Raw genomic sequence first — 11942 nt, forward strand, 5'->3', positions numbered from 1 at the left:
AACTCAATTTCAATTTATCCTTTTGAAGGATGGAAACATATCTATTCCAAGTACAAATACAAGACCTTTGTGTCATCAGCAATATTTGGAATCGTTTATCATCATAACTTGCATATGACATGTCAGCTCTCAAAAAATCCGTTATAGTACCTCATGATGACCCGTTATATGAAATATGCAATTTAACTGTATGCAACCACATTTTAATGTAAAGTCTGTAAACACGAAATATCACTTCAGTAACTTTAGGAATTGTTATCGACCTACAACAAATCATTTTTCGGTGATGCCATGGTAGTTGTGATCAAATGAACCATGTATTGCCGTCCCTTTAGTCACTGCATGTCTGTAGGCATTAATATGTAGCCTTTGTGGTCATACATTCTCAAATTAAACTCCTTTCTCAATGTCTCATATCACATGATGGAAACAATGCTGTCGCAATTACCATACCCAGAGAGGACCTTTGTGTCATTCGCAAATACGGAATCATTCAGGAGGTTATAATTGATACATTATAGGTGATCTCCATGCCATAATTACAGTAAGTACTTCATGCTGACACTCATCATATGAAATATGAAATTTAACTGTCTAAATGATAATTTTATTCAACAGATGCATTGGACCGAGAAATAGCCAAAACTAAAGAGGTCTTCCTGGAGACCTCCATCTACTGGACAGTGAAGGACATGCTGGAGAAGTGCGGGCACGTGACAATGAGTGGAGCGGCAGGGGGAGGGAAGAGATCCATTGCTGTCATGTTGGGGGCACATTATCAAGAACTGGGATTTCAACTGGTGTATGTTGTTGACGTTTGCAGATTCAAGCTGTCTGAATACATTGGTCTTGGGGAGGATGTGTGTTTTATATTTCATGACATATTGAGGACGCTAGACTTCTCACAGGACGTTTCCCAGCTCCGGGACATGCTGCGGGACCTCCGACAATGTCAGGGTGAAGACATGGATGAACGTGAAACAGGCGAGCGACTTAGGAACAAGGTTTATGCTATCATTACCACAAACATGCATAATGTCAAAACTGGAATATCCCAACTTGAGGAACAAGAAAACATCTTCTTCAAAGGACCTTCATTCCTTGACTTGACAGACATGTCATACACAGTTGAAGAGAAGAAGGAAATATTTCTCCAGCATTGTAAAAATCGTCAAATAGCATTAGACGTGGACAAGATTTGTCAATTTGAACAAACTTTCCTAGGCTTTCCTCAAACCTGCAAACTTTTTTTCGAATTTCAAAACTTTCAACAATATTCGGAACGCTTTTTTCAGGCGCCTTTCCGTTATATTAGAGAAGAACTTCTGACAATTCTTCGAGGTCTTAATGACAAGGCTGCTGCCCTGATTGTGATGTTTCTGAGTGACGATGACCTCAACATTCACCAAGTAGAAAGTCAGTCTGACAACCAAGTGCTGGAGGCTATCTTCACATCAGTGGAGGATGTAGTACACATATCATCCAGGACAGCAGTTGCCATGGCAATCAGACAATTCCGGGGTACTTTTTTCACCAAAGGAGACATTACAGCGTTTTCACATCGTACCGTATATAATGCTTGTGCTTGTGCCCTGTTTGATATCAATCCTTCCTTTGTCCTGAAGCACTGCCGTGCACAATTCCTCGATGAGTATGTACAGGGTGGACAAGGGGACACAACCGTCGTCAGCAAGTACGAGCCACGTGTTTACTTGTCGGATCTCTACACCGAGGCCCTAGAGGAGAGATTGGCTGGTGTGTATATCTCTGCTTGTTCTATATGAATTCAATTACTACAATCCATTAATGTGAACGTTAAAGAAATGTACTTCATTTTACACAAAAACGTTACGTTAAACCTCATTCATCTCACCTCACCTCATCTATTTGAAACAACGAGACGTTAAACCTCATTCATCTCACCTCACATGAGACAACGAGACGTTAAACCTCATTCATCTCACTTCACCTGAGACAACGAGACGTTAAACCTCATTCACCTCACTTCACCTGAGACAACGAGACGTTAAACCTCATTCACCTCACCTCACCTGAGACAACGAGACGTTAAACCTCAATCACCTCACCTACACCTATTTGACACCATGTGACTTTAAATCTGATCCACCTCACCTCACCTGAGACAACGAGACGTTAAACCTCATTCACCTCACCTCACCTGAGACAACGAGACGTTAACCTCATTCACCTCACCTCACCTGAGACAACGAGACGTTAACCTCATTCACCTCATCTCACCTGAGACAACGAGACGTTAAACCTTATTAACCTCACCTCACCCGAGACAACGAGACGTTAAACGTCATTCACCTCACCTCACCTATTTGACACCATGTGACTTTAAACCTCATTCACCTCATCTCACCTGAGACAACGAGACGTTAAACCTCATTCACCTCACCTCACCTGAGACAACGAGACGTTAAACCTCATTCACCTCACCTCACCTGAGACAACGAGACGTTAAACCTCAATCACCTCACCTCACCTGAGACAACGATACGTTAAACCTCAATCACCTCACCTACACCTATTTGACACCATGTGACTTTAAATCTGATCCACCTCACCTCACCTGAGACAACGAGACGTTAAACCTCATTCACCTCACCTCACCTATTTGACACAACAACCTGACGTTATACTCACTTTACCCCACCACACCTATTTGACGCAACAACGTGACGTCAATCCGCATTCACTTGACCTCACCTCACCTAACCTATTGGACACAACAGCATGACGTTAAACCCATTTTCAATGATTCATTCATACAGTTTTCTAATTTTCTTTTGTGCCCACTGGAAACTGTTTTGTCGGCTAGACAAGACTGGTTGTTCTGTGGAGTTGATATTAAATAACTAAGATGATTGAAAATGTTTAAATGATATGTCTTACTTTAGAAATATACAAATTATGTATCACCCACGATGCTAATAATTGTTTTTTTTTCATTTACTTTTTTCATCAGAATTGGGAGTAAAGGAATCAATCAAGGGAAAAATGGAATCAAAGGGAGGGTGCAACACTGGAACCATAAGCAAAGGTAACTATGGAATAAAACATGGTGCAACACTGGAACCATAAGCAAAGGTAACTATGGAATCAAAAGGAGGGTGCAACAGTGGAACCATAAGCAAAGGTAACTATGGAATAAAACATGGTGCAACACTGGAACCATAAGCAAAGGTAACTATGGAATAAAACATGGTGCAACACTGGAACCATAAGCAAAGGTAACTATGGAATCAAAGGGAGGGTGCAACACTGGAACCATAAGCAAAGGTAACTATGGAATAAAACATGGTGCAACACTGGAACCATAAGCAAAGGTAACTATGGAATAAAACATGGTGCAACACTGGAACCATAAACAAAGGTAACTATGGAATAAAACATGGTGCAACACTGGAACAATAAACAAAGATAACTATAATGGCAATTACTCATCTTTCTAAAATTAAATGTCATTGTCATTTTTCCTAGAATATGTTGCACTGCGTTTTCTTCTATACATTGCAAATAAGTGCCATGCAATTATTCCTTTATAAATCAGGTGAGCTACAGAGCCTTTGGCTCTAAATGTGTCAAGTATATTTGCATTTATAACACATAATCCAGTCCAGGGGCAAAGAACATACATTCGATAACACATGTAATCAAACAACAGCACCAAAGGAATAACATTAAATATGTGTTGCCAATGCAAGGATAAGAAAATGCTTGGCGTGTACTACATGAGATTTAGGGAGCAGTGCTATTAGTGACATGTATTGGTTGGGAAGTGCATTATCATAATTTAAATCATCTGATTTACCTGGTAGAATTACTGGACAATGAGATTGCAGAAACGAAGAAGTCCTTCGTGAAGACCTCCATCTACTGGATAGTGAAGGACATGCTGGAGAAGTGCGGACACGTGACAATGAGTGGAGCGGCAGGGGGCGGAAAGAAATCCATTGCTGTCATGTTGGGGGCACATTATCAAGAACTGGGATTTCAACTGGTGTATGTTGCTGACGTTTGCAGATTCAAGCTGTCTGAACACATTGGTCTTGGAAAGGATGTGTGTTTCATATTTCACGACATATTCAGGACACAAGACTTGAAAGATGTATCTCACCTTCGAGACCTTCTCCAGGAACTCCAACAATATTTTGTAAAATTCTCATCCAGGTCTGAAACGAAAAGCGGTAAGCGATCATCTGCAAGAAAAAAAACAAGGGTGTACGCCATTTTCACAACAAACATCCACGATGCTAAAAGCAGAATACCACAACTTGGGGAACTGGACACCTTTTTCTTCAAAGGCTCTTCAAGTTTTGACTTGACATATACGTCATCCTGCCAATACACAGTAGAGGAGAAGAAGGACATCTTCATGAAGCATTGTAAACATGATCAAACATCATTTGATGTAGATACAATCTGTAAGTTTGATCAGTCCTCTCTTGGATTTCCTCAAACATGCAAACTATTTTTTGAATACCTGAATTTTCAACGCCATTGTGAATATTTCTTCCGGGATCCTTTCCATTACTTAAGAGAGGAACTTGTCTCAATTCTTCAATGCATGAATGAGCAGTCGGCTGCGCTTGTTCTAATGTTCCTGTGTTCAGATAAGTTGAATTTGCGTGAGTTAGAAAGATCTGAGAACTCAATCCTTGAAAATCGCTTGAAGACAGCGAAAGGTGTTGTTCCAATAACAACGCGTCCTTCAGTGGTCATGGCTGTCAGAAGATTCCGTGGTACGTTTTTCACCAAAGGAGACATCACAGGATTTTCACACCAAACGGTATATAATGCCTGTGCTTCTGCCTTGTTCGATATCAACCCATCCTTCACCTTGGAGCATTGTCATCTCCAATTCCTTCGTGACTATGTACATGTTCAGTCCGGGGACACCACGACTGTTGACAAATATAAGCCCCTGATCTCTCTGTCAGAGGTATATGCTGAGATCTATGCCAAACGATTGGCTGGCACACCGATCAGTCAGCCTTCAGTGAAGGAATAAACAGTGTACACAATACGAAGTATGGCATAGATAAGGATTTGAAATCAGCGAGTACTACTATGTATGTACTTACTTTGTATGCAGAAGACAAGACTAGTGATCTCAGTAACTGAGTTTAGCCGATAATAACAGGGTACGAGGCAAATGTGCAATCAGTCACACCATGAGACTACTTCTTGATCGATATACCTACATATTGACCACACCTCGGCGGGATAAATGATAAAACACTTCCTTGATTGACGCTAATAAGGCATCTGGTATGTTGTATATCTGCTGCATAGCAACCACACCTTGGCTGGACGATGTTGATAAAACACTTCCTTAACTGAAGCTGCTGGGGCATCTGTTGCATGATAGGACAATAACCATTCCAATTGTGTCATACACTGACCAACCTCCTTCTAAGCTTGTAACCAGTGCACACAATGCAAAGCTCAACTGCAACAGCTCGAGCACCCGAACAGGTGCAAGGTATTCATGTTTGCCCCTTTGGAAATCAGGTCAATGTTCAATATCCAAGGAAAGGTGACACTTGGGAAGTTGAAGTCATCCCCCTTGTCAAACAGTCTTGTGGAGAGTATTTCGTTTTTCATTTTTGAGAAATGGTCCTGAACCTCTGAGGAGTGAGTGAGTCAGTGAGCTGGGTTCAAAAGTATGCCAGTTATATCTAGGCATGTCAGGTTAATGTGGGCGGGAAGCTCGAAGAGATGAATGTCTTAGACACGGGTATGGTGCTGACAACCTCTGAACATTAAGATGCAACTATGGTCACCAGGTTTAGAAGTGAATGAGTGAGTTGGGTTTAACGCCGATTTTAACAGTATTACAGTTATATCACGGCGTTTCAGCTTAATGTAGGAGGAAAGCCCGAAGTGATGCGAATCTCAGACGTTTACAACTTCGGTGAAACCCATGAGCACGAGTACGGTGCTGACAAACCTAGAAACATAATCGAGGCGAACCGGGTACGAACCCACAATCCTAGGTTTCTGGCGTGCCCAAGAGACGCAACTCGCGGCGTCTTAGACGACTGGGCCACCCGTGCCCCAACCAAGTTTAGTAACGAATGCCCCAAGCAACATGTCTCTCTTTGTGTGGATTTTAATGGTGATATGGAATCATGTACAAAGGAGGAATGGACATGTCTTTCATGTTTTAAAGTCAAGTGAAAAGTGTATAGTACCGGTGCATAAGTTGGAAGACTTCTTCCTCAAATTACGTACTGACGTTATATGTGACGGTATTGATATGTTATTCATGTCAAGTTCTTTTATCAAACAATATTTGTAGTGCAACAACTGTGATGCTTACACTTAATGGTTATATTGTATGAGGTCTTGTGTGGGGGAACAACTACACACTTTCATGTAGGGCAGCCAGACTTTAGACGACATCAAGATGGGTGAGGTGAGGGTTGGGTTTAACGTCGCGTCCAAGATTACTGCACCCCTACAGCGACGTGCATGTATGTGTGTTCGTTTGTGTGGCTGCTTGTACTAGTCCTAACTGATGCCTATTTATAGTGCTAGCTCACTGAGATACCATGCCGCAGTTTTAACATGAATACCCCACTCAGACACAGTATACTGACCCCGAGCCGACCAGTCCTTGTTTTAGCCCCTTAATGCCGAGCGCCAGACAGGTAACAACAAGTACCATCTTTTGACGTCTTTTGATATGCGGCCGAACCCCGGACCTTCCGCTCTCCGGGCGGACGCTCTACCACTAGACCACGTAGGCGGTCTCATCAGGCTGGGACAAAGACATGTACCTCTGGTTCGGCCTATATGTACAGTTGAATATATTTTGGAAGGTTTTGGAAGTGTATTTATGTATTGAAATTTCATGATGCTCAGTGTTGAAAGGCTCAGTAAACATTTCTAACTTTACAACAGCAACATATTCCTTCTCTCAATGCGCATGCTAGCAAACCGAATCATTATTAGTGGGGTCTGTTGTAGCGTTTCATCCTGTGCTATACGAGTGACATGAAAACTACACACTGCAGTGTGGTAATTTAAGAATAGTCACAATAGTTAGGGGTTGTTGTACAGCATATTTCCTTTCATAACCCATGACAACCCGACACCCCATGACAACCCGACACCCCATGACAACCCGACACCCCATGACAACCCAACACCCCAATGTCAGCCCGACACCGAATGACCACCCGACATCCCATGACAACCCGACACCCCATGACAACCCAACACTCCATGAAAATCCGACACCCCATGACAACCCGACACCCTATGACAACCCGACAACCCATGACAACCCGACATCCCATGACAACCCGACACTCCATGACAACATGTCACCCCATGACAACCCGACACCCCAATGTCAGCCCGACACCCAATGACAACCCGACACCTCATGACAACCCGACACCCCAATGTCAGCCCGACACCTCATGACAACCAGACACCCCAATGTCAGCCCGACACCCCAATGTCAGCCCGACACCCCACTGTCATCCAGACACCCCAATGTCAGCCCGACACCCCATGACAACCTGACACCCCAATGTTAGCCCGCCCGATATAGGTGGCGGTGGGATACAGGCGTGTCGGGTAATATAATAAAACCTTTTTATCATATACCATTACATCCAACTGTAGAATGTATCCATTCATAAAACATCTCTACATTCAGCGTGTGTCCGAAAAATCAGGTTCACCTTGTTCGGAGGACCTTGTCACCAGAAGGCTAACCAAGCAGACGACGCACCAAGGGACATAACTCTAATTTCTATCCACCCGGGCTGACATCCATTGTCAATTCCAAATGCATTGACAAGCCCTATATTCCCTGCAGGGGCTGGAATACGGGTCCAGTTAATACCCCCCTGTGATATGACCGTCTCCATGTTGGCCCTGTCGGTCATCATAGATGTGTATGTGGTAAACATATTTAGAGTTGTGTCACATCATCATCATAACACCATCATAACCTCATCATTACATCATCATGACATCATCATGACATAACATCATCATGACATCATCATGATATTATCACATCATCATGACATCATAACATCACCGTGACATGACGACATCATCATGACATCATGTCATCATCATAGCATCATCATCACATCATCATAACCTTATCATGACATAACATCATCATCACATCATCACATCATCATCATCATCATCAGGACATCATCAGGACATTATCATGACATTAACATGACATCATCATAACTTCATCATGACATCATGACATCCTTCTTGCCATGTCTACAATGTAATGTCATGTATTATTTTAGTTTATTTGTTTATGGTTCTCATATTACTCTCGTTATGTAGCATTTGTTTCAACATATTTTATACTTTTTCATGTTGTAGTTTGTCTTCAATAAACTGTCCAACAGGTTCGTGTCTGCCTTGGTTCGTGTTTCATCGTAGTTGTGAAGATATTTGCTCCGTGTCAAGTAACGGGGGTCTGATGTAAAGGGGGTCTGATGTAATGGGGGTGTGATGTAACGGGGGGGGGGGGGGGGGGTGATTTTACGGTGTTGTGATGTAACGGGGGTGTGATGTAACGGGGGTGTGATGTAACTGAGGTGTGATGTAACGGAGGTGTGATGTAACGGGGGGGTGATTTTACGGAGGTGTGATGTAACGGAGGTGTGAATAGTGGGGGTGGCTGGATGATTTTACAGAGGTGTGATGTAACGGAGGTGTGATGATGTAACGGAGGTATGATTTTACGGAGGTGTGATGTAACGGAGGTGTGATGTAACGGGGGTGTGATGTAACGGGGGTGTGATTTTACGGAGGTGTGATGTAACGGGTGTGCGATGTAACGGGGGTGGATTGGTGATGTAACGGAGGTGTGATGTAACGGGGGTGTGATGAACGGAGGTGTGATGTAACGGGGGTGTGATGTAACGGGGGTGTGATGTAACGGAGGTGTGATGTAACGTAGGTGTGATGTAACGGAGGTGTGATGTAACGGGGCTGTGATGTAACGGCGGTGTGATGTAACGGGGGTGCGATGTAACGGGGGTGTGATGTAACGGGGATGTGATGTAACGGAGGTGTGATGTAAAGGGGGTGCGATGTAACGGGGTGTGATGTAACAGAGGTGTGATGTAACGGGGGTGTGATGTAACGGAAGTGTGATGTAAAGGGGGTGCGATGTAACGGGGTGTGATGTAACAGAGGTGTGATGTAACGGGGGTGTGATGTAACGGAGGTGTGATGTAACGGAGGTGCGATGTCACGGAAGTGTGATGTAAAGGGGGTGCGATGTAACGGGGTGTGATGTAACAGAGGTGTGATGTAACGGGGGTGTGATGTAACGGAGGTGTGATGTAACGGGGGTGTGATGTAACCGGGATGTGATGTAACGGGGGTGTGATGTAACGGAGGTGTGATGTAACGGGGGTGTGATGTAACGGGGGTGTGATGTAACGGGGGTGCGATGTAACGGAGGTGTGATGTAACGGAGGTGTGATGGAAAGGGGGTGTGATGTAACGGAGGTGTGATTTTACGGAGGTGTGATGTAACGGGTGTGTGATGTAACGGAGGTGCGATGTCACGGGGGTCTGATGTAACGGAGGTGTGATGTAACGGGGGTGTGATGTAACGGAGGTGCGATGTCACGGGGGTCTGATGTAACGGAGGTGTGATGTAACGGAGGTTCGATGTAACGGAGGTGTGATGTAACGGAGGTGTGATGTAACGGAGGTGTGATGTAACGGAGGTGTGATGTTAAGGGGGTCTGATGTAACGGAGGTGTGATGTAACGGAGGTGCGATGTAACGGAGGTGTGATGTAACGGAGGTGTGATGTAACGGAGGTGTGATGTAACGGAGGTGTGATGTAACGGAGGTGCGATGTAACGGAGGTGTGATGTAACGGAGGTGTGATGTAACGGGGGTGTGATGTAACGGAGGTGCGATGTCACGGAGGTGCGATGTAACGGAGGTGCGATGTAACGGAGGTGTGATGTAACGGTGGTGTGATGTAACGGAGCCAACGACCTTCCGCTCTCCTGACAAACACTGTGTCCACTAGACCGCGGTGTTGGTAGAGACCAAGTCAATGCCTATTTAATAGATAGTAATGATACTGTTAGTTTTGAGTACTAACAAGAGAGTTAACTGACTGCAAAAGTGCTGTTTCCACTTTTGCCGAACTTGGCTGGATTTTCTGTGCCGATCGTAGCGTCACCAGTGGCTATTACGAGTTACGTCCCTTTTATGACCCTCCTACTGACCAATCAGATTCCATCTCTCGTATCACTTGCAATTGCTTCAAACAAAACTGCGGCGCCAAGTCAAGATGATCTGTTCGATAAACAAAATCTACACTGTAAATACACTTTATTCGTGAAGTGCACATGTTTTGCATATCCTGCACGGCAATTAACGCGATTTTGATTGGACTATGCAGTGACTCGTTAGTCGAGCCAAAATGAAACTTCATAATTCCAATCTTGTTCGGCAAGGGTGGAAATAGTACTTTAATAGTCAGTTAGCTCCCTTGCCTCGGGAATAGGGACTCCTAAGAGTGTCGAAGGCATTAGTCACGCCCCTTACTGAAGGAATGGTTACAAAACATATCTCCTTAGGGGTATGATGCTGTTCAACATGAGGCACACCCAGAGCAGAGGTCAGAAAATGTTGTGATTATTTATGCGTGAGTGAGTGAGTGAGTGAGTGAGTTACTGAGTGAGTGAGTGAGTGAGTGAGTGAGTGACTGAGTGAGTGACTGAGTGAGTGACTGAGTGAGTGAGTGACTGAGTGAGTGAGTGAGTGAGTGAGTGAGTGACTGAGTGAGTGAGTGAGTGAGTGAGTGAGTGAGTGAGTGAGTGAGTGAGTGAGTGAGTGAGTGAGTGAGTGAGTGACTGAGTGAGTGACTGAGTGAGTGAGTGAGTGACTGAGTGAGTGACTGAGTGAGTGAGTGACTGAGTGAGTGAGTGAGTGAGTGAGTGAGTGAGTGAGTGAGTGAGTGAGTGAGTGAGTGAGTGAGTGAGTGAGTGAGTGACTGAGTGAGTGACTGAGTGAGTGACTGAGTGAGGTTTTACTCAGCTTTTAGCATTATTCAAGAAATATCACGGCGGGGGACACCAGAAATGGGCTTCACACATTGTACCCATGTCGGGAATCGAACCGGTTCTTCGGCGTGACGAGCGAACGCTTTAACCACTAGGCTACCCGACCGCCCCTGTGCTTTTGTACCAAATATTTGTTGAATATAAGTTGTTTTTTTTACTATATTTTTTCTATTTTGGAGTACAGCTGACGATGATACAAGAGAAAAATACCAGATATTAATAAAAGCTGCCTCTACCTACAACAGAGTCGACTGTGCAATGCCGACAATATCATGAGCATGTGTCCATGAATCACCGTTTTTTAGGAAATATTAATTATTTGATTATTCTTGTCTTTAAGACTAGTTATTATGATTTGATAATTGGTGAAGGAATGCTGGACTTTGTACGGGCCCATGAAGCAAGACTATTTGGAATGATCACACATGTTTATGTTTTTGTGCACAATATTTGATGAATATAGTTCTATTTCGCTGCATCGTCATGTTTTGACCCACAGATGACCAGATAAGCCGAAACACATGGACTATTAATACCAGTTATGAAAGGTTTTTAGAAAATTTAAATTATGTGATTATTATTTGACTTAAAGACGTGATTACGATTGACTATTGCAGCACGAAATGCCAGACTAAGGTGTTGACTTGGGTCGAGGGGGTGTGGTTTTAGGTGTGGCAGGGGCAGTCTGTCTGACAGGCTTTCTGGACACTGGATGCTTAACCTCAACAGTCTTGGTTGTTGGCTTAGCTTTGGCCTGTTTAACACTTGGTTCATTTTGAACCTTGGGTGGATGACGCTGTTGCTGTCTTCCCTTGCTGA

The 11942-nt window shown here is 43.8% G+C and overlaps 1 protein-coding gene across 1 annotated transcript in view; it reads left to right on the top strand.

Annotated features, from left to right (window-relative positions):
• Positions 1 to 8350, top strand: part of LOC139477214 (uncharacterized) — a 38144-nt gene extending 29794 nt beyond the window's left edge. The window contains exons 9-11 of the mRNA XM_071259774.1: positions 619 to 1755; positions 2993 to 3067; positions 3846 to 8350. Of these exons, the coding sequence (XP_071115875.1) occupies positions 619 to 1755; positions 2993 to 3067; positions 3846 to 5038 (2405 nt within the window). The 3' untranslated portion in view covers positions 5039 to 8350. The remainder of the gene's footprint in view (positions 1 to 618; positions 1756 to 2992; positions 3068 to 3845) is intronic.
• Positions 8351 to 11942: the final 3592 nt, after the last annotated feature.

The sequence above is a fragment of the Haliotis cracherodii genome, unplaced genomic scaffold (assembly GCF_022045235.1).
Source record: "Haliotis cracherodii isolate W230 unplaced genomic scaffold, xgHalCrac1.p SCAF_32, whole genome shotgun sequence".
NCBI lineage: Eukaryota > Metazoa > Mollusca > Gastropoda > Lepetellida > Haliotidae > Haliotis > Haliotis cracherodii.